General features: G+C 40.0%; 4 protein-coding genes and 1 long non-coding RNA gene across 18 annotated transcripts in view; 2 read left to right on the top strand and 3 right to left on the bottom strand.

Moving 5' to 3' along the window:
* The window catches only part of Sytbeta (Synaptotagmin beta), a 59,781-nt gene extending 47,970 nt beyond the window's left edge, over positions 1 to 11,811 (bottom strand). Inside the window, exon 1 of the mRNA XM_036815315.3 lies at positions 11,575 to 11,811. The gene's annotated coding sequence lies outside the window, so the exon portion shown is untranslated. The remainder of the gene's footprint in view (positions 1 to 11,574) is intronic.
* EAChm (Enhancer of Acetyltransferase Chameau) lies at positions 50 to 857 on the top strand. The gene has a single exon (XM_017077584.4). It carries the CDS (start codon positions 90 to 92, stop codon positions 762 to 764), a length of 675 nt encoding a protein of 224 aa, XP_016933073.3. The 5' UTR covers positions 50 to 89; the 3' UTR covers positions 765 to 857.
* On the bottom strand, positions 6,478 to 7,353 carry LOC108013369 (uncharacterized). 2 transcript variants are annotated; one of them, XM_070996308.1, is made up of 2 exons: positions 6,637 to 7,353; positions 6,478 to 6,576 (listed from the first exon to the last, which is right to left on the bottom strand). In XM_070996308.1, exons 1-2 carry the CDS (start codon positions 7,315 to 7,317, stop codon positions 6,529 to 6,531), a joined length of 729 nt encoding a protein of 242 aa, XP_070852409.1. In that variant the 5' UTR covers positions 7,318 to 7,353; the 3' UTR covers positions 6,478 to 6,528. The 2 variants fall into 2 exon arrangements, with proteins under 2 accessions (XP_070852409.1, XP_016934677.3); XM_017079188.4 differs by having other exon boundaries at positions 6,478 to 7,353.
* A 1,609-nt stretch (positions 11,812 to 13,420) lies between the features above and the next one.
* Plp (Pericentrin-like protein) overlaps positions 13,421 to 22,832 on the bottom strand; it is a 28,856-nt gene continuing 19,444 nt past the window's right edge. For 5 of the 13 annotated variants that reach the window (XM_065865064.2, XM_065865053.2, XM_065865060.2 and 2 more), the window contains 7 exons: positions 22,567 to 22,734; positions 21,360 to 21,383; positions 20,580 to 21,245; positions 17,197 to 17,901; positions 14,937 to 17,086; positions 14,764 to 14,874; positions 13,421 to 14,159 (listed from right to left, as the gene is read on the bottom strand). In XM_065865064.2, coding sequence (XP_065721136.2) covers positions 13,853 to 14,159; positions 14,764 to 14,874; positions 14,937 to 17,086; positions 17,197 to 17,901; positions 20,580 to 21,245; positions 21,360 to 21,383; positions 22,567 to 22,734 — 4,131 coding nt within the window. In that variant the 3' untranslated portion in view covers positions 13,421 to 13,852. Of the gene's footprint in view, positions 14,160 to 14,599; positions 14,680 to 14,763; positions 14,875 to 14,936; positions 17,087 to 17,196; positions 17,902 to 20,579; positions 21,246 to 21,359; positions 21,384 to 22,566; positions 22,735 to 22,832 lie in introns of all 13 variants that reach the window. The other 8 variants (XM_065865056.2, XM_065865062.2, XM_065865057.2 and 5 more) reach the window with 5 other exon arrangements.
* On the top strand, positions 19,735 to 20,435 carry LOC108012959 (uncharacterized). The gene is made up of 2 exons (XR_010654132.2): positions 19,735 to 19,903; positions 19,966 to 20,435. It is a non-coding gene; the product is annotated as an uncharacterized lncRNA (long non-coding RNA).

The raw sequence follows: 22,832 nt of genomic DNA, 5'->3' as shown, positions 1-22,832 counted from the left end.
GTACCAGTTATCAAAGATATAAAAACAATGGCACGCGAGTTGAAAATCATAGTTTCAATTGCAATCAGTCAGCCTAGTTTTGGTAAATCATGCGCTCCATAGCCTTTGCCGTAGTAATCTTTGCCGGAATCCTGGCCTACAGCAGTGCAGCTCCTCAGCTGAATTTGTCTTCATTGCTGCAGGCGCTCCTGGCACAGGCTAGTACTACGAATTCGACGTTTAGCTTTGGGAACGACACGGTGATTGTTGCGGGAGTAGCAAATGCTAATGCCAATGCCAATGAGGCATCTATTAGTCCATCTCCGCAACCAGCCCAAACTATTTACAATGGAGGTTATAATTATGGAGCCTATAATAACGGAGGTTATTACTACGGATATCCCTACTACTACTACTACAATGGATACTATCGCATGGTTCCCAACGCCAAGGGAGAGATCGTCGAGGGATCACAGAGCAGCGAAGAGGAGTCACAAGAGGCCTCCCACGAGATTTCCCATGAGCTAAGTGACGAGGAATCTGGCGAGGATCATGATGCTGAAGCGGATCTCTCAGAGGATCAGCTCGATGACGAAGAGCAGGACCGGCTCGATGCCGAGGAATACAGTGAGGAAGACGATGAATCTGAGGGTCAATCTGAAGAGGCTAATGAGGAGGAGGATGAGGAGAACGATCCCGAGGAGGATGCAGCAGACCAGGCTTTGGATGCCCTCGAGAAGGAAATAGAGGCTGAAGAAGCCAAGCAAGCACAATCATCTTCATAAAAATATAGCAAAATTCGACAACTGTTTATAGGCAACAGGTTGTAACAGCAACCTGTAACATTCATTTCATTTCATTACTATGGGATCATCAAAAATAAAAAAGTTTATACAAAAAACCATGTAAATTTTACTCATTTAAAGCCTATTTTTGGATGTCAGGTTTAAATGAATGAAGGTAAATCTTTTTAATTATACTTTAATGCTGAGCTAAAATTGGATTTTAGGTTTCTGGGCCAAGCAGACGAGAAAACGGTGCCCAAATAATATTATTTACATTTTTTATGTTTACTGCCTTGTATTATAAAATGTCTTGAATTTCCAAAGACTTTTCTGTACCCAGAATTTAAATCTTGTTGAGGTAAACATGAAACTTCGACTTAAGTTGCTTATTTGCGTGCGGCCACTAGCAAAGCGTAATTATGTTTATTTGAATGCACAATCTTGGGAAAATCTAGGAAAAAGTGAAAGCAGTTCCTGTTGGGTCCTGGCCCCCCCAAGATTCCTTTTGAGTTCGCCCAAGGACAAGGACACGGCCCATTGACGACTTGTGCGCAATTGTAAACAGTTGTCGGAGGTGGCTAAAAGGAAAGAAGTGTGGCCAACGAAGAAGTCGACAGGATGGCAAAGGCAGTCAGGTGCTTGACGAACAAAAGCGAATTGCATTATAATGCGGCGCGTGTTTATAATTTTTAATACCGACAATGGGATTAGTTGGTCGGCGTTGGCGGTTGGACGTTGGCTTAAACGGCATCCACATGCGCTTAACTCAATTGTCGTTGATGGTCGAGAGTGTTTTGGCCATGTTTCGAATTTCGCATTTGCCTATGCCACCAAAGTACCACCCACACCCCACCACCCACCTCGCAGGCTCAATGCCAATCAATGTCACGCACATAGATACGCACCCACACTGCCACACTCACCACAGGCCCATTGCGAAGGGACATTCACGCACGCATTCCCCTGACAGGCGTCCGTAAGGACTTAATCATAATTTGATTCGAGTTTGAGTTCGACTCGGCCTCGTGCCACTGAAGGAAACTGTAGCATACATTTCAGCTCGCTAAAAATAGTCACCCCAAGAATTCGCTCCCCCTGGGGTAGCTTAGGAATTTAAGCCAAACCAGCCATAATTGGCATTCCTTTTCAATTATGTGGCATCGAGTTTGCTTAATTGAAGAATTTTCATTGGCCTAAAAGAGATTAGTGGCACAAATTTAATTTCAAGGTGCCTAAATATGGGCCAGTATAGAATTTGGCTCTGGAACATTCACATTTTCTAAAAAAGATATTTAACATTTCACAACAGGGTGATAAAACAAATTTTTTAGATTAAAAAAAGTTATGAAACAATTATGTTTATATATATAATTTTAAATTAAAGCGAGTACAATGGTTTAAGTGTTGTTGTTTTACACAAAATTAATTGTTATGTTTAGTATACTAAACGAGTTTTAAGACGTACTATAAGCAATAATTAATTTTTAAATGTTTTCAGACTTTCATAATTAAACTTTATAGTTAAATACATACAATGAAAAACCAATGTTTATGTTTCCATTTAAACCTATCCTAATGTAATTAATTTGAAGAGCCTTCTATTATAAATTCTCTATCATTCACGTCGAATGAATGGACTCCCACGATTTGTTTTCAATTGAACTAAGCAAACACAAGTGAATGGAATTCAATGCGATTCCATTAATATTATTAATATTACTCGGATGATATTTAATTAAAATGGCAACCTTTTTAAGCTTAGACCACAATATGAATCGGAGACAAAGGAACACAAGCCACGGGAAGCGTCCATTTCCTTTGCTGACTCAGTGACCCAACCTAGGAGACAATTGCTCCATTTCTCTATGGCTTGGTCAACAGTCCGCGCATCACATGTTCATGTCCATTACACTTGACCCCATCGCAACCCCTCTAACCCACCCACAACCCCATTTAGCCCCTTGTGAACCGAAGGCATTCTTGCAGCCTGTGCGATTCGGGTTCAAAGCAATTCGCTTTATAGCTGTGATTGCAATCGATTCCTTAGCCCCAGTTAACGTTCGTCCATATCCACTGACCCCGTTAGATTGGCGGCGACCTTGTCCCAACTGTTGCCAATTAAATTAATTCTCTTGCCAGTCATGCAATTTTAGCCAATTACCAAAAATTTAACAAACGAACATTGATTATTTTTGAAGCGCTTGAAAGAACATCACATTTTAGTACCAAAATGGCAAGTAAATATAATTAAACTAGAAAATGTCATAAAAGGTAAATTTGCTGCACAAGTTTGTATGCCACTAGTAAAAACACAAATTCAATAACCCATTATTGAAAACACTGCAGAAATGTCAGGTACCTAGGTTTATCCTAATCATTATTGGCTATTGGAAAGCAGTAACCAAAAATAAATTCGCAAGTAAAAGAACTCTTCAGACTTTTTTTCCAAGAAATTTGTATGGTGACCTTTGCCAGGTCAAATTATTGCAATCGACTTTCATGGAGCGAAATTGCTATAATTCTTGTTGACACAGTTGACATGTTTTGGTCAATTTGCCACTGCCTGGGCCCCATGCGCGGTAATTTGCATACAAAAAATTACGAAACTTTGTCTAGTCCCATGGGGAGTCGGGCACCCTCAGGGGTCGGAATATATTCTACATGGCATGTGTGTGTTTTGGCTTTAAACTATTATTTGTTGATTTCGAGGGTTCACTGTTTTTGACGGGATGAAAGTCACAAAGGAAGCGATAGAAACAATCTTTGCATTTTGACGGTGTCAACAGGTAAATTTATACAACTGAAATATCTTAATTCAATAGCATGAATATAAAAAGGGTAAACAAAGTTTCTTATTGCTTAAATAATATTTAAAGCTTGAAATACAAATTCCTTTAGGCTATATCCTCCCATAACTCTTACTTAGCTTTCCATTTATCAAACAGACATCCCATAACTACGTTCATCTCCTTTGACGTTAAACGATAATTTCTGTTTGCTTATAGACCACATTTCCTGGATCCCACAGGACAATCAGGACTCAACCCGAAAAAAGGGAGGACGTATCTGCTCATGTGTAAACAAAATAAAACATCATTGTTTGGTTGATAGTTTGGTGTAAAAACTTCTTTGCAATAAAACTGTCCCATTCTCTTAGAAACAAAAAAAACAACATAAATGTAAATCAATATTTGAGTGTGGGATATCTTTTGTCTGCTGTCAATTTTTAATATTCGCATTATATATACACACATTTTTGACAGGGCTTGTGTATATTTATAGGTATTTTTCAGCTTATTTCAGGACCAGGATAACAAAATACCTTGACGAAAGGTGTCTGACAGCTATAATATTATTCAATTGAGCAGTAGGCTTATTCAACAAGTAAAGCTGGGAAAACATTGACATTGGGTGTTCCAATTGTTATGCCAATAATGGTGATGGCTTAGCTCTCATCAAGTCGGCCGAATGTCAGGATGTCACTTCAGCATGTGCCGGGGAAAAGAAAAAGCGATGTATTTAATGGCAGGATGCGGAAGGAGAGCAATAAACCATTGTGCCCAGTGTTCACATATGCTGTCATGAGCAGGGGATTATTAGGAGCTTGCTCCCATATCTGATGTTTATCCATTACTTTCAGCTTATTAGGCCCGACATTGTGATTCGAATAAAGAAATAACACTTAGCCAACTATTGATTAACAAGAGCATCTTCATTTATCCTAGTTTTGTGTTTTATATATTTAACGATTGTGGGATTTTACGATTATGAGTGATAGTTTCTCATAGCTTTAACACTATTCATTCTTTTACAGCTGCTGTTTATAAAATTAAAAATGTATTTTAAGGGCTAGGGGCTTAGTTTTATATGATAGACTCTATATAATATATTTTTAAAATGTTTGCTTAGCGTAGACGAAGTTTCTACTATTTTAGATGTTTTCAGCTAATAATGACATACAATAATAATAATAACAATTTGTAATAATTATATTGTTTTTCACTTTGTAAATAGACAAAAGTTCTTAAGCAAATAGGTGCTTCTTCTTTGAAGTCAACATTTAAACCTATTTTTTAATATTTGCATAAATGGCAAAGTTTACAAGTTGACAATATTGAGCAGGTCAAGTACTTAAGTTAGGTCCAGAAATAGAAAGAGCATTTGTAGTTCAACTTTTGGCATTTACATGTCTAATTAATGCAATTAAGCGAAACTGCACAATAACGTACTCACTTCATTCAACGCGAACTTTCATGGGCATTAATTCATTTGCATAGCCCAAAGCTCTATGAAAGCGCGTAGAGAAAATTGGGGGCGGGGATTTTAGGGGTGGTTTTCGGAGGGGGGTCCTGGAGAGGGAGTGGTCCGATGGCGCCAGAACCTAAGTCCCGGCCAAAACCCTAAAAATAAACATGGAGCAGAAAGCACGTCACTGCCATCCCAACTCCCACATTTCCAGCGAGCATAGAAAGTCCCTCAATATGCTCCGGTTACATAGGCAAAAACAAAACAAATTTTTGTATACAAACAAGTTGAGAGCAAAAATAACAATAAACCCCTTCGTTTTATGTATTTTCCCATTCAGCCCCGCCGTTTAATGAATCAACAAGTGTGAAAGGGTTTTTTATTTTTGTTGAAATCCATCTCGCGCCCAAATTGTATCGTAAATTTACATAAAAACCCATCAAATTTCGATTGAAAATTGCACCTGAAGTGAGTCGATCCTGGGATCCAGGATCCGTAAAAACAATACCAGGACCTAGGCGAAAAAAAAACGGTCCTTTGATTTCCACTTCTTCTATCTGCTTCTATCCTCGAATTAACATTTTGATTGGATATTTCAATATTGCGCCATATGGCAGGCTGTTTGCCGGCCGGTTACATCTGGGTTTGGGGCTGGTCAGAACTGGTTGTCCACATGCCAGTGGATTTCGCACCTTTAATGCCCCACTGAGCCCTGTGTTTGCACTCTACTCAATGCCACAAACAGCGTATAGAATACAATCTGTGATAAGATAGCCCGGGTACTCGTTCTGGTTCGGGATATGAAGTGGTCCTAAATTAATATTTAACTACGGAAAAATACCTAAATCAAAGGGAGTTTAAAAATATCTAAGGTCTAATTACTTTTATTTCTATTATTTCTTTTTTATAAGAACCAAAATATACCTGGTTTGATTACAAATTGGTTTTCATAACCAAAAATGCTACTGTTTTTAAAACCTTTTCTTCAAAATATAACAGTTTTTCTAATCCCTTTTAAAATCATATAATGAAAATGTTAGGAACTGTTAATAAAATGTTATAAAGTGATTTTGATGCCCCTGTCAAAAATAAATAAAGTTAACAAATTTTTGAAAATTTAGAAAAATTGCTTTTCGAAAATATTAAATACTTGTGTTGATCAAAAACTGTTTATATAACTACTTTTTAGATCCAACAATTTTGGATTAAAGATCCAAAAGTAACTAAAATTAAAAAACCACAATCCTAAAATAAAGTCTTGTAAGTCAAAATAAATTTTTTCATTTGCTCAATGTGTACATAACTTTATTACTATCTCATCCAGCTGGCTCATTAGATCAGCTGTTCAACATACTTTTTATATCCAATAATGACTTCCATAATAATTATAAAGTGATTTTTGAAGATAAAAGGTTAGTAATAAGAAACCATCCCAAACTAAAATCTAATAAATTAAAATATATCGTAGTATTTGCTCAATATGTACATAACTTTATTACTATCCCATCCCTCTGGCTCCTTAGATCACCTGGGTGGAGTACACGGGCTCAGCCTGCTCGGGAACAGCCTGCTCGGGAACAGCCTGCTCGGGAACAGCCTGCTCGGGCTCAGCCTGCTCGGGCACAGCCTGCTCGGAAACAGCGGCGGCAGCTTCAGTGGAGGAGTCGTCACTGGAGCTATTACCAGACTCAGTGATGGCTGTGGTGGTGGTGGTGGAGGAGGATGAGGACGAAGCCGAGGGGATCAAGGAGGAGGTCACGGCGGGGATCACGGCGGGGAGCACTGCGGGGAGCACGGCGGGGGCCACGGCGGAGGTCACCACGGGCTTGACAAAACGAGGCCTGGCCAGGTAGGGAGTTCCGTAGTCGTAGTAGCCATTGTAGCCACTGTAGCCATTGTAGCCGTTGTAGTTGTTGTAGCCGTTGTAGTTGTTGTTCCAGCTGGGATAGCTGGGAGCGTTCCAGGCACCGGGATACCAGCCTGCATTGGAAGATCCGTAATCGGGCCAGTAGCCAGGATAGTAGGGCAAGATGTTGGCACTGGCAACCTGGGGCAAGATGCTTGGGGCTGCGACATCGGCAGCCACATCCACAGCCGGAACAATTGCGGCGGTATTCTTAACCAGCACGGAAGGAACAATTCCGGCATTCTTCACCAGCACAGAGGGAACAATTCCCGCAGTCTTGGCCAGCAAAGTTGGCTGCTCCACCGCCAGATTGGCGGAGCGAGCCAATCTTCCCCGAAGGGACAGCTGGCCCGAGGAAACGGCTACCAAACTGACACAAACCAAAGCCACAAACAGACGCATTTCTCTAAATGAACAACCTCTTTCAACTGGTCTTCAGTGTCTCAAGTTCTCCGTTTTATAGAGCTTCTCTTTTTCGGCTTTAATTTACTTTTCTTTTTAATTGGTCCAAATATTGATTCAACTAAATTTTTGTGTCTGAGAATCCCTGCAAATTATTTAACCATGTTTTGCGTAGTTTCATATTTGCTTAGTTGGGTTCTCGGCGGTCGGGGTATATGAAAACAGATTTGGTTGAATAGTTGTCATTAGCGGTTTGCCAACTTCTTTGTGTGTTTGGCGTCCCCATCTGTTCTATTGTCTATACAATTCGGCAATTAAAAAGTCTTGAATGTGAGTTCCAATTCCGGGTTTCAATTTCGACAAAAGTCGAGTAATTACATCTATCGGATTCCTAAATCTCCCGTTTTTGGAGAGACATCCTACGGATATAATTAATATTTGTCTTATCAGCTTACTATTGGGTACTTTATGTAATTTACCTCAATCAGAAAATTGTGTTATAGAACTTTCCTTAAATTCTGACCGAAATACATTTAAGTTCTTAAATGCTTTAAAATATTCTTTATATATATAGAAAGAAACTTAGAAGCCACTACTTTGCACACACGTCTGTAGGCGACAGTTTGAAAGTTTCGGCAAAACTTTCAGATAAACATGAAAATGGGTTAAAAAAAATAAAAGATCAGTTTTTGTGTAGATTATTAAAGAATTTAACCACAAGTTCATAGAGATAACCCACGTCGAAATCGGCATCTGATAACTCAAGTTATCGAATTTACAAGTGCCGTTTTTGGCTCCCCTTCTGAAGCCATTGCAAAAATGGAAATATCGAACATGAAAATGTGTTAAAACTCTGACCCTCGTTAAAAAGAATAATTTAAGTGCAGATTATTAGATAATTCAAACACAAATCCAAAGAGGTATCCCACGTCTAAATCGGAATACAAAACCTCAAGTTATGGAATCTAGAAGTTCAGTTTTGGGGTCCCATTCTGAAAGCCATTGGAAAAACGGGAATATCGAACATGGAAATGGGTCAAAATTTTGACCCTCAGTAAAAATAAATATTTAAATGCAGATTATTAGATATTTCAAACACGAATCCATAGAGGTATACCACGTCTAAATCGGAATACAATAACTCAAGTTATGGAATCTAGAAGTTCAGTTTTGGGGTCCCATTCTGAAAGCCATTGGAAATACGAAAAAATCGATCATGAAAATGGGTCAAAATTTGGACCCTTAGTAAAAAAAAATATTTAAATGCAGATTATTAGATAATTCAAACACAAATCCATAGAGGTATCCCACGTCTAAATCGGACAACAATAACTCAAGTTATGGAATTTAGAAGTTCAATTTTTGGGTCCAATTCTGAATGCCATTGGAAATACAAAAAAATTGAACATGAAAATGTGTTAAAACTCTGACCCTCGTCAAAAAGAATAATTTAAATGCAGATTATTAGACAATTCAAACACAAATCCATAGAGGTATCCCATGTCTAAATCGGATTACAATAACTCAAGTTATGGAATCTAGAAGTGCAGTTTTGGGGTCATATTCTAAAAGCTATTGGAAAAACGGAAATATCGAACATGAAAATGGGTTAAAATTCTGACCCTCGTTAAAAGGAAAAATTTAAATGCAGATTATTAGATAATTCAAACACAAATCCATAGAGGTATCCCACGTTTTAATTGGACAACAATAACTGAAGTTATGAAGTTTAGAAGTTTCGTTTTGGGGTCCTATTCTTAAAGCTATTGGAAGAACGGAAATATCAAACATGAAAATGGGCTAAAATTTTGACCCTCGTTAAAAAGAATATTTTAAATGCAGATTATTAAATAATTCAAACACAAATCCATAGAGGTATCCCATGTTTGAAACGGACAACAATTACTCAAGTTATGAATTTTGGAAATTCAGTTTTGGGGTCCCATTCTTCAACCATTGGAAATACGAAAAAATCGAACATGAAAATGGGTCAAAACTCTGACTCTCGTTAAAAAGAATAATTTAAATGCAGATTATTAGATAATTCAAACACAAATCCGTAGAGGTATCCCACTTCTAAATCGGACAACAATAACTCAAGTTATGGAATCTAGAATTCCAGTTTTGGGGTCTTATTTCGAACACCATTGGAAATACGTCAAAATTGAACATGAAAACGGGTGAAATTTCTGACCCTCGTTAAAAAGAATAATTTAAATTCAGATTATTAGATAATTCAACCACAAACTCATAGAGGTATCCAACGTCTAAATCGGAATACAATAACTCAAGTTATGGAATCTAGAAGTTCAGTTTTGGGGTCCCATTCTGAAAGTCATTGGATATACGAAAAAATCGAACATGAAAATGGGTTAAAATTTTGACCCTCAGTAAAAAGAAAGATTTAAATGTAGAATTATGACAATTCCAACACAAATTCATAGAGGTATGACACTTTGAAATCGGGACCCAAAAGACCAAGTTATGGAATCAAGAAGTGCAGTTTTGGGTGGGCTAAAAATTTTAAATTTGCAGATCAACCATACGCAGTGTAGGCCCGCGTTACATTCATTACTGAAATACAAAGCCTTAATAAATTAAAAAATAGAAATCCATAAAATCTAAAGATAACTTAAATCCAATTGTCTGACCATGTCGTAAAGTTGCAGTGTATTTTATCCTTCGCTTTGCCAGACAGCAAGGAAATCACAATATTCCCCATCGCGCATACGCCATGCATGCCCGCCCGCCTTTAAAACGGATTAAGCCCGGCACTCAAGCAGGCGGCATAATTAAAAAACTTAAAGCGAGTGCACTGCCTTTCGGGGCAGTGGAATTAACAATAATGAACTTGGGTGTTGCTGGCAGGGAAGCGTGAAGGATGAAATTTAAGCCCTGGACATGCCAGTGACAAGCTGTCTCGCCATCGACTGGCTGTCTTCACTCCTGCTCCACTCTCAACCTCTTGGTTTCCCAGCTCCTTCTCGCTTTCATGTCCTTTTCAACGCCTGGTGACAGCGAAGCCATCCAAGCATGCAACCCCACATCCTGGGCACAGGCATCAGCAAAACTTTGTTGCCTCGGTTAAGTTTTGGCCACAGGACTAGGACACAATAATTAACAACTTATAAATTCGAAAATTGCCACAGCAACATTAACCTTACCTGTTGATCACACACCCTAATTATGAGCCAATGTTTGACGTCATTAGATAGACAAAAAAAAAAGAAAAAACCATAACAACATTTAGGTCTACAATTCTATGTAACGCCTACTAACCGAGGCAGAAAAAAAAAATCTGCAGAGGCGTAACGAATATGGAGCAGGATTGTACATTGAATACCCGTATATTATCCCTAGATAAGGAACAACTATCTTATCAACAAATAACAGATACATATGTGCGATAGGGAAGCGAAACGAAAAGCAAACTTTCACTCTCAGGAAATGCAAAAAAATATGTGTAACAGCAGAGGACCCCAATCAAAGGACTCTTAAACTACTTTGGCCTTTGACCTGGCCAGCTTTTTTGGTGCTTTCCACCCACCAGGCAAACAATCACAGATTTAATAAGCCAAATCCCAGACCATTGACAAAAAATATTGAACGAGAAAATAACAACTTGAATGGTAAATATTCAACAGGCAAAGGGCCTTTTGCGAAACATAAAAAAATGCTGGCTTTGGTCGCTTTAGTGTTTAAATGGCTGGGATTAGGGGCTCGAATTCGCTTTAACTGCGAATTTCAAGGCTTTTGGCTGATGCGATTACTTATCAAATTGGATTTCTTCATCGACGTCCCCATCCCACCATGTTCACTTCTTCTGAGTTGTTTGGCGATGGCTTAAAGTGACAGAGCCATCTTAAACTTGAAACACTTTCAGTTGGAAAATTGGGAAAATAAATTTGAGAGAAGAATAGAAGAACATTTATTTGAACTTCTAATTGGTTTCAGCATGAACATTTTATTTGTCTGGAATTTAAGACTTTGCTTAAATGGCAGGTGACAAAATATAAATATTCCCGAGTTGTTTGAATTTTAAACCATACTTTATAATAAAATATACTTGTCGGATAAATATTTCCTCAATTTTTCAATGCTTGCTTTTGTCTTTTAATTTTGTATACACTTCTATAAAGAAATTCAAATAATTAAATATAAGTATACATTTTGAATGCTTAAAATATCATAGGATTGCTCTAAATGCTTGATTTTTGTATCTACCTTTTTAAATAAAATAAGTTAAAGGTTCCTTACCTTTTTATACTGTTTTCTTGCAACTTTCGCAGCTCTTTTTTCACAACAATTAATTGTTTACAAAATGATTTTTATTGTTTATTTTGCCCAAAATCTGGATAATTAATCATCTCCTTTGGCACAGATCGTTAATATTCAAAAGAAAAAGCCCTTGGCATATGCAAATCGAGGAAAATCGCAGAACCGAAACCGCAATAATCGTATTCACTGAGTTTATTTTCCAAATATTTGTTATATCTATTCAAGCGGCAGGCGAATGAATCTCATTTTAACCTGGCACGCACCGCGTCGAGGGAAAACCAAAAACAAGACCCGAATCCAAATCGAAACCGTTCGCAACCGCGGTGACCAAAGTGACAGGACCAGAGAGGCAGGATGCTAGAGAAAGGACCGCTTGCCACAACGACAGGATAGCCAATGCTAGACGATGCGCCATTCAACGCTACCATATGTTAGCGATTTCTGCCTGTCCAACGCCGATTCCACGGTTGTTGCAGGAAAAGCTCTGCTTTTCCGGCCGTAAGCCCTCGGCCATCTTCGGCTCCGGCCGAGTGGAAAGCTCCGCGACTCCTTATCAGTGGGCGGCCTGCTGCTGCGGCTGATAACGAGCTGGCCAGCAATTATCAAGGGTATCGTAAAGGATATCTTAACTTTCTTAGCGAGCTGTAGAGCTTTCGGATAAACAAAATAAAGGGAATAGCATAAATAAAATCAATTCAGTTTAATAAGAATAAAATATTGGGGTTCCTATAAACATGGGTTCCACCTAAAATATAAAAGTATTCAAATCAGTTTGTGTTCACTGTACACATAAATTGTAATAAAATATGGCTACTTCCATTTTTAAACATGAAAATTGGAAAAAGCCTTATCCTTAATACAAGCTTTAAGCTAAATTTTTAGCTACAAAAAATATTAAAAAATCCTTTTATATCTTTGTAAATCTAATTTTTATTTTTTAGGTAATAAGAATTTAAGGTTGTCTTTCAAAAATTAAATTATTACTAAACCTATTTATAACTTATCAAATTTAATAGAAATAAGAAGATAAATATAAAAAAATAGTTAGTTATTAACAAAATATTGATAGCCAACTAAATGTAATAGCAAGGCTACACACTTTCCCCTTTAATATAAGAAAAGGGCATTTTCAATTTCGCAGCTTACACACGCCTTGGCCTAAAGAGGGTTAAGGGAGGGTGGTTTTAGACCGAATCCCTGCTGGACGTGCAAAAACATTGCAGCTTTTGCGTTCATTTGACGAAGAGCCGCCCTGAGGCGCGGTACTTTACTTTATGTCCGGCTTAGGTGGCCTTGCAGCACTTGACATTTGCCCGATCAACCCCTCAACCTGTTGAGCTCAACCGGCATTGCGAAATTGGAACAGCTGCATCAATTTTGCCCCTTGGCATATTGTTGAGTAGTCTTTTTGTTTATGTCCCTAAGCTGGAAGTGCTTATTTACCTTTCTTCTAATTTGGGCAAGTCAAGTATAAGGAGTGGGCTTTTACCTTGTTATTGAGATTTCTTTATCACTCGGTATCTTAAATTTCGTTTTGGCTGTATCTATATATCTATAAATAAACGCTTCCTTATTATGGAACTAATTTGCTTTCCGCTTTCTTTAAATAAAATGTCATTCAATACTCATTTACAAATTAATTCATTTTTTGCATACTCACTTCCCCTGTTCATTTCGGCATATCAAGTATACGCAAAGCATTTTTACATCATTAACGTTTTAACCTTTATTTGAATGAGGTGGTGAATCGAATTCTTAATTGTCCAGTGAATCCTCACACTTAAGGCACATTCCATGTATGTACAGAAAATAATAAAGAGAAACCTTTTCAATATGAAATCAATTTTGGTTTAATCAACTTATCAGAAACTTATACAGTCAAAACCCAAAAAAATAAAATTAAACATAAATGACTTTGGGATTTGTCAGCCAATAGTCAGTCGAACCAATCAAAATACTGGGACAGGGATTAGGTTTATGCTTATGGCTACACTTGGGCGGTAAATACAAATAACACTTACAGACGATTACATGTCTAAGTTTGGTGTGCTTGCGCGTACGCTTAAAGTAGGTTTACAACAGCTTAAGACTAGGTTTTGGGGGACAAATGGTACAGGTAATTAACACTAAAATGGATCGCTTGTCCTGGCATCCTTGATGCTTGCTTGATGCTGCAGAGTGTCTTCGATATGGCTTCACTTAGAGTTGGGGCCTCAGTTGAGCTTTCCTAGAAGGCTATATGGTATACTCTCTGGCTTCAGTGATGCCGCGCATGAGCTCTTTTCGGTTTTTGCATAGTTGGCCAGTCCAATCTCGCCAGCGATGGCAAGCTGTTCTCACCATTATTGTTGGCAATGGTGCTCTGCAACGAAGATGTTGGCGCTTGGAGGGTAAAATCCGATGGCAGCATTATTGGCTGCACGGTGCTGTAATTAACCATCGGCGGTGAGAGGGGCGCATAGCTTAGACGGCCCATGAGGTTGTTATTATTGGTGGGTAGGTTTGAGTTGGGTCCAGGCAGCGGGGACTGGGGCGGCGCCACGTTCAGGTTGAGTCCCGGACTTCTAAAAAGATAACTCAAATTAGTTTTCATTCGTACAAAATTAAAGTGAGTGGGTGATTGTTTTTTAGTTTAAAGTGAATTTGAATAAGTTGAATTTACGCTTCAGTGATCCCTGGTTAAATTACGATTTAATTCAAATAAAAAAAGTTTCCTGATCCGCAAGTTTGTATAATTGATGATCTGTACAAAACAAAAGTTGTATTACTTATTGGCATCTAAAATAATATTTGTAAATATCTAAAAAATTATATGTGCGCCTTATTTTAATTATGTGAAAGCCATAATTCGCAAAAGGTTATAAAGTGAACCCTTTTCCATTCCCAAAGTGAATTAATTAACTAAATTAAAGTTAAATAAATTGAACTACTTCTATTTTATACTCTAATATATGCTCTAGTTTAGGTGAACCAAAATCATGTGCTTTCACTTAGGAACCCAGACCTTGAGGCCTCTATTTCTTGGCTGAATCGCCCTGTCTTAGTTTAACTTTCATATTGACGGTCACTAGGGGCATCTTAGAGCTTAAAGGGACGAGAGAATGAGGATTATGGCAAGGCTTCTATGTACAGCAAGTCGTTTGATAGGTAAACCTAGATGAATCTCACCTCTGCTGGGTTATTGTGAAGACCGACTTGCTCACAATCCGCTTGCCTGTGTGCCAAATGCGTCCAATGTATTTGATTCGCTGGATGGCAATGATCGCCAGGGCCACAGTCCTAAAAAAAAAAAGAAAACATTAAAATCCATATCTACATTTCCAATAAATCCAAACACCTACTTGAACTTCTTTTTAATATTTCGCTGGGTGGGTTGCGCACCTCGAAGGTTCTGCAGTGCCAACTGCTCACTGGCCTGGTAGCCCTCCAAAGTGAGCTTCAGATACCTCTTCTGGTAGACCAGCGCCTTGCGATGCGACTCCACCCGCAAATATCGACCGATCAGCTGCCGGCAGCGCTCCTCCAGCTCAGTAACGTTGGTGTTGCCAGCGCCACCCAACTCATCGCACTTCTTTTGCAGGGCAATTCGCTCGCCCACCAAAAACTGGACGGTCTCGGCCATCTGCCGGTTCTCCTGGGTATTCTCCGCCAGCAGCGTATTGATCTCCTTCATCTTCTGCAGAAACTGTGCCGGAACATTGTCATCGGTGCTGTGGGCCAATCGATCATTGGCATGCGCCAAGGCTTCAGCTAGCTTAGCTTCCCTCTGACCGGAGCGACTCACATCGAAGCGGAGCTGGGTGACCTTTTGTTCGAGGCAATCCCTAGCTGCCTCAGCGTTTAACAGTTTGGACTTAAGTTCATGGATCTCGGCCTGGAGTTTCACGTTCTCCTGGTGCTGGCGGGTGCGTGTGTTGGCTCTTCGCGTCTCCGCCTCCTGGAGAGTGACTAGCCTGGCCTCCAAGCTCTCAATCTCGCCGGCTTGCAGGGTAAGGCGTTCGTTGAAGTGCTCCAGCTCCGATTCAGCGGAGTCCTTGTCGCGGGATAACTTCTCCATCTCCTGTTTAAGACGTTCGCAGTAGGCCACTCTCTCCTGCAGCTCTTTTTCATATCGCTGACGTTCCCGCTCACTGCTCCGCTGAGCATCCGCTGACCTCTCCCGTTCCCGCTCATTCTGAGCAGCCAACAGTTTGATTTCACTGCGCAGACGATCTCCGAGTTCAGATTCGAAATCAGCTCTTGGGGATTTTCTGGGTGAGTCACCAGGTGACTTGAGCAGAAGAGAACTATTCCTTCGACTTTCCGCTCGCTGAAGGGAAGTCAACTGGGTTTGTAGACGCTCGCAGCGTTCCCGTTCCTGATCCAACTGCTTGTGGAGCTCATCTTCTGCGTCCAGAGCAGTTTCCAGGCGTTTCCTCATAGCCTCTATGATGATTACATCCTGCTCTTGAATGTCCTGCGAGTGCTGTTTCTCACCAAGAAGCTCCTTGGTCATTGCCTCGCATTGCTCACGTTCCACTGCCAACTGAGCACGAAGGGCTTCCAATTGATTGAGCAGTTCCCGCTCGCCGGTGAAGTTCTCGTCGTCGGTTCCATTTCCCGTTCCTGGCAAGGTCTCCTCCTCTGTCTGTACTCCCTTCTGCTGCTTCTTGTCGAGATTATTCTCCTCTTCGCTTTCGATAGCTTTCAGGATATTGGAATCCAGCTGGGCGGAGTAGTTTAATTCCTTTTCCACCTGCTGGGCAATCTCGTCCACCGAATACTGCTTCGAACTGTTCTCACTATTCTTCAAGCGCTCCAATTCCCGCTCTAATGTTAGAACCTGCAGCTCCAGATCTCCAATACGCCTGAGAGCAGCTTGTAGCTGATCAGCCTTAATCTTGACTTCGCTATTGAGGATTTCCAGCTCCCTCTTTCGAGCAGCTGCCGCATCTTCACATTGTTCATGGGCAGCACTAACGCAATTCAGTTCCTTGCGGAGATTCTCTCGATCGCTAGCTGCCTGGGCAGCTGTATCCAGGATCTTGGACTCTAGGGACTCAATACGTAGCCTATACTTGACTTCACTCTCCTCATGGCTTTGCAGACTTTGGGCCTGACGGCTCAGCTTCTCCTTCTCCTGCTGCAATTCCTTTTGCAGAGCCTGCAACTTGATCGCCAATTCACTTTGCTGTGTCTGCTTTTCCGTTTCCAAATTAGAGAGCTTAAGGCGCAATTGCTGGACTTCGGGAGGTGTCATGGGTCTTGGCATTTCCGGTGTACGCATCAGCAAACTGGACGCCTTCACCTTTGAATCCTCTGTAAGATTGGAGAAGTTAATCTGCCTGGGCACCAGACCAGGTGTGAGGCCATCGCTGCTCTGGGCAGTAACTCCCAGGGCCTGGAAGTAGTGAGGATGCTCGAAGGTGTTGACCGGATAAGGAGCCATGAAACCGCTCAGGTCGTCGGTGCGCTTGTGCGTTAAATTGGCCACCGCCTCTTTGGAGGTTTCCTGTAACCAAAAAATAAATATTAAAAGTGGTTCTATAGGTACAAATACAAAGTCAGCCACTTATATAAAGGGTAATCCTTATATCCTTAATAAAAGTGGCCGGCACTCACCATTGTCTGGTGCAGGAAGACGCCCGCACCATCGCTCATCTGGAGGGGAGCGTTGATACTTCGCATGGCTGCTCGGCGATCCACATCCGGCTCGGGGAACTCGGTAATCGATCCGATATCGCTGAGCGTACGGGCACTCAACTTGCCACCGCTACCTTCCTGCTTGCTTGCTGCTCCTGCCGGGGATGAGATGAGGCTGCCATCCTGATGCGCCGCCTGTAGTTCCTTCTCCTTGGCCTCCAGTTGATCGCGCAGGTGATCAATCTCATCGTTCTTGTCCGCCAGCATGGTCTCCATTAGATCCGGAACGGCCAGACGGTTGATCATCTCCGTGCGTATCTTATCCTTCAGTTTGGCAATCTCTGCTCCCCTCTGCTGCACTTCGGCCTGCAGTTTGTCCACCAGACTGCGATCGGGTTGGGTGCGCACTGTGACTTCCGCCTCCAGTCGCATTATCTCCTCTTTGCTGCGCTGCAATTGCTGCCGCAGGGTGGCCATCTGTTTGTCCCGCGCAGACAGTTGCTCGCTGAGATTCTGGACTTCACCCTGGAGTTCATGGACTCGGGTATTCAAATCGGAGGTGCCGGCACGATGCAGTTGCTCCGCCCGCTGGCGCTGCTCCTCCAGGCGATTTTGGAGTGTCGATATCCGCTGGGTCTGCTCATCCATTCGACCCTGCAGGGAGTCCCGTTCATGTTGAAGTTCCTGTTAAAAAATAAAATCAATTTAGTTTAATATTTTAATAAAATGGAACTATATTTAATTTGGGAAGTTTCTATAATTCCTCTTAATAATAATAATTAAAGAAAATCACATTTTTCTATAGATATAGTTGTAGGATTCTACTTGATCAAGTGGTTATTTCTGGTTGTCAGTTTGTTTTTCCTGATGATCGTGGGTGAGTCAATGGCCGACCATTTGACCGTTGGCTTCATCTGCATTTAACCCTTTCCAACTTCAATTAAAGTGAATATATGTATCTTATCTCTCCGCACCGTGGTTGTTATAGGAGAAAATTTAAAACAATAAAAGTGAATTTTTAATAAAGCTTGAAGCGGAAAGTGTTATAAATATATTTCGCAACTTTCTTATCAAACCTTAAACAAATTTGCTTTTATTTGAATGACAGTTTTGTTTGTTTAATGAATCATAATAGCAGAAAATGATATCTTTTTGGAAATTTTAATTAAACAAAAAAAAGAAATATAAGAAATTCAACTCGATTTATTAATTTTAATTTTTGTTTTGAAGTTTATTCTTCTTGAATTTAATAAGTGTTATTTAAAAACATTTTATGCAGATTGAATGTCGATAGATACGCACTTTAAAATGCATCTGGCTAGTTAGAAATTCCCCCACTGTTCTCGGTATCTTTCCCTTTGTACTTGCATCTCTTTGCAGTTGTTTACTCGGTTTGATCCATTTATATTCATGCGGGTATGAATGCAGCTTCGCCAGCAATCTGCAGCCCCTTTTCAGCCATTCAATCTCCCCTTTTTCCAAACAACTCAGCGGGATGCGTGCCATAGCATAAAGATATTTATGGAGGCATTACCGCATATTAGTGCATCAATTGGGCCTCAGTGCGAGAATGCATATTGTAAACAAGCTGGGTTTGTGTTTTCCTTTTTTTTTTTGTTATGGCAAAAGATTCCGGAGTGACAAAAAGTGGATGATGGAAATGTGGCAGGTGCCAGAGGCGCCAAACGATTTGTTTTACATTCGATTTTTTAAGTGGAATAAAAAAGAGGGCGGGGCACAGAATATGCATCTATTTTTGAAGTGGAACAAACCGGGCATTTGAAAAAAAGGAACAGGGAGCGATATATTTATGTGACAGCGTGTGCCAAATTCCCAAAACTTTTTGCCATAAATCACATATCTCAACCAGAACAATCGCACTCAATGGCCACAATGAATGCATTATGACAACTGGTGGCACAACAAATTAAATTATATATTTATTTATATTATGATTGCCTTCAGCGGAATTCATCAAAATAAATAAACATTCGCTGCGGCACATCAATTGTGGCACTCAGAAACCTTGATCGGATATTAAAAGCTCCAACTGAAAAACTCACTCGCAGCGGAATCTTTGGACCCTGAAACATTTCAGTAACTTCCGCAACTTGCAACCAAATTATTAGATCAATTTGAACCAAACTATATATAAATATATCTGGTTAATATTGAGTTTGTGATCCAAAATTATTTATATAGATGCGAACATTTCTCCCGATTCAACCGTTCACAGTGCCATTCAGAAGGCAACTAAGAGATGCTTTCGATCGAGAAAACTAAGAGGGCATATCATACGAAAATTCTTCTGGATGCTCAGTTGCGTGAGTGTGGAAAAACAAGAGAGAAAGCATCTAAATATACTTTGCGACCAACCGTTGAATTTTAAATTTAAACGATTTAGCAAAGACGCGCGCATAAGCGATTCGAGTTCGAAAGTGGTGGGTGCACGGGATGATTCGCGCCAAAGCAGGTACACGAACCAGTTCAAACTAAATATTGCAAGTACGTTAAAATTAAAAAAAAATCAAATTAAAGATTTCTGAAGAGGAGAGATGAAACTTTAGCCGGAAAACAGAATGTAAAGTAAGCTGGTCGAATTGTTTCATACTAGCAATATTACTAAAACAGTTAGAGCATACAAAACATCAACTTCAATTATATATTTTAGCTAACAAAAATTTTGGTAAGTATTTTTTCATTTACTATTAGTTTTTTAGTCATTTAACTTTATCAGCTCTCACAAAGAACTGAACGCTGCCGTCAAGATGAATCCGCAGTTCGAGACTATTGCAAAGACTTTCGTTGAACAATATTATAGTGCATATGATAATGAAATTAATCATAAGAATTTGCCAACGTTCTATAGCGATACCGATTCGCTAATGACATTGGACGGACTACAGATAAAGGGAGCGAAAAAGATTCTAGAAAAATTAGACAGCCTGTGCATTAAGAAGATCGAACGGCAGATAACTTCTGTGGATGCACAGCCAACCCTTGATGGCTCAGTGCTGGTCCATGTTATTGGATCTATGTTGTGGGAAGGTATTATGCCCATCAACTTCTCACAAGTGTTTATCCTGAAGGCCTCTGGAAATCAGTTCTACATTGGTCATGACATTTTTCGAATTGTTATAACAAACAAAGAGTAATGGTTGTAAATGTATTTTAAATTTATCTATATATGCTAACATTATATTTTACAAAATTCTGAAGCCGTCGAAAATCAAAAACGTCATTGGTGGTTTTTAATTATATAGGGTGGAATTCATTCAATCTCAAAAGCATTAATAAAATTTCAAATGTCTTACATTTTTCATCTTTATAAGATTTTTTTATACTTTTTTCGATGTACTTACCACGCAGCCGGCTCGCAATTGATGGACCTGCATCTCCAGGTCGCGAATCCGCTTGATGGCCGCCTCCTCCACGCGAGTGTGCCGGTCCAGCTTCTCGGTGACCCGCTGGACACCTTCCACCGTGAGTGATGTATGCGAGGGTGAACCCGCTGCCGTGGGCTCCTTACTGCCATGTATGGAAACATCTTCGGTGACACTTAAGCTGCCCGAATTGGAGACCGTGTTGGAGTTGTGCAGGGATTCCAGAATCTTGGTCTTCTGATCCAATGTGGTCTCAATATCTCGCAGCTTCTCCGCCACCTGACTCAAAACCGAGCCTTGTTCTGCGGATGGTCTACCCTGCTGCAGCTTTTCCTCCAGCAATCGTATACGGGACTGATAGCCCTCTCCAATGTCTGTCTTCAAGCTGTGCACTTCCTGCTGCAGGGCATCATTGTCCCTCATCTGCAGACTCACATACTCCTCCAACTGCTTGGCCTTCTCGCCCAGAACTTGTTCGTTGAGAGCCTTGGTTTGGACTTGGGTCTCCAGTTCCGAGATGATCTCGCGCAGCACAAAGATCTTGTCAATCGAGGCCTTCAGCTCCACCTCGAACTTATCCCGCTTGGCATTCGACTCGCTGAGTTGATGATTAACCTCTCTAAACTGTGCTTCCAGCTGTGCATACTGTATAAAAATATAAAATATATGAGTATGGTTTTTGAAAAATGAGTATGCATTTATGGAGCAATGTGATGAAAAGTGTGCGGGTGCGGATTTCCGGATTAGTGACAAACTTACATGCTTTCGCTTCGCTAACTTCAACTATTTTTTTGAGGGTGCACGCAGTGGGGAAAGGAAACAGGTGCAATTACAGGATTTTAATTTTAATTGCGGTTTGGTTTATTGGGTGCATGCAAAGAGTTACAAATATATTATTCAGTTTGGTTAACACAAATAACATTGAGGATTTTTGGCTATTAGATATAATTATTAATAAAATAAAGAAAACAAGGATGAGATATGTATTATTTAAAACCTTTGACCAAAAAATCTTGCGGTTAAATACAAAATAATATAATTAGGCATATATTAAATAAATCAGAAATACAACTTATTATTAAAAGACTTAAGAATTGTGACCAAAAACCCATAAATGAAATAAGAAATAACACAGTTGCAAAGTTCTCAATTATGCATACATAATTTTTAAACGATAATATAACTTAATTTTCAGAACTATTTGGAAACAATTGAAGGCTAATTTACATGCTTATAAATCACATTCAATATTTTGAAATAATCCAAACCAGAACAAAGAAATCAATCTTAATTTTCCACTTATTAATTACTCACAGCATGTTGTAACAACACCTCATAGATCATTTTGAAACAAAGTGCATATATCAGGGCGACATTGAAATAATTCCCAACCCCCTTGAGATCTTCAACTTGAGGTGGATTGGCTAAATGGAATCGTATTGAAAGACTCCGCCTCGCACACTCTTAAGTGGCTATATCTTGGGATCTATAAATATGTCGGCAACATGCTTACAAAAGCTTTGGCATATATAGGTATACATGAATGGATGCTGCCCTTGACTCCGTTGAAAAGCCCCTCAGGGGATTTACAATTGAATTACGCCGAACAGGTGCCCCATGCGAATTGGTAAACTCTTCGAGGAAATGACTTTAATGGCTTCCAGAATTTTGTGTTAATATTTGGTAAATGTGCGGAATTGTGTCAGTTAATAAAAAGGAAGGCCACATGCTGGGTATACTTAAATATGTATATGCCTATAACCAAACTTATAACCAAAACTAATGCTATGGAAAAATAATATAACCAAATTATAGAAAGAATACAAATAGAGAGACATGAAGAGATAGAGGAAAAGACTTTGTGAACCCAGGCAAAAACGCAAAACGAAAGTCAAACCAAGACCAAAATCAAGATCAAGATCCCAGAGATCAGAGATCATAGATAGGAACCGTGGAAGGGACTCACCTCCTCGGAGGCATTGGCATAGGAGCTGTGCTCCTTCTCTTTGTCGCGCAACTGAGCCTTCAGCCGCTCGATTTCGCGCTGGAACTCGTCGCGCTCTTGTTCGCGCTCGGCGGCCTGATCCTCCAGGAATCGCCTGGTATCCTTCAGCTGCTTGTCAGCGGTATCGATCTGTGTTTGTGTGTGGTGTTTGTGGTTATAGGTCAAAGGAGAGGGTATCGAAAGGGTGGTAATTTCGTAAATAACCTGGCTTACAGACTACTCGAATT

The sequence above is a fragment of the Drosophila suzukii genome, chromosome 3 (genome assembly GCF_043229965.1).
Source record: "Drosophila suzukii chromosome 3, CBGP_Dsuzu_IsoJpt1.0, whole genome shotgun sequence".
Lineage (NCBI taxonomy): Eukaryota > Metazoa > Arthropoda > Insecta > Diptera > Drosophilidae > Drosophila > Drosophila suzukii.
This window is presented reverse-complemented; position numbering and strand designations above follow the sequence as displayed.

Bases quoted from the DNA above. Each gene is read 5' to 3' on its own strand.
- EAChm (XM_017077584.4), top strand. From the start codon at position 90: ATGCGCTCCATAGCCTTTGCCGTAGTAATCTTTGCCGGAATCCTGGCC.
- LOC108013369 (XM_017079188.4), bottom strand. From the start codon at position 7,317: ATGCGTCTGTTTGTGGCTTTGGTTTGTGTCAGTTTGGTAGCCGTTTCC.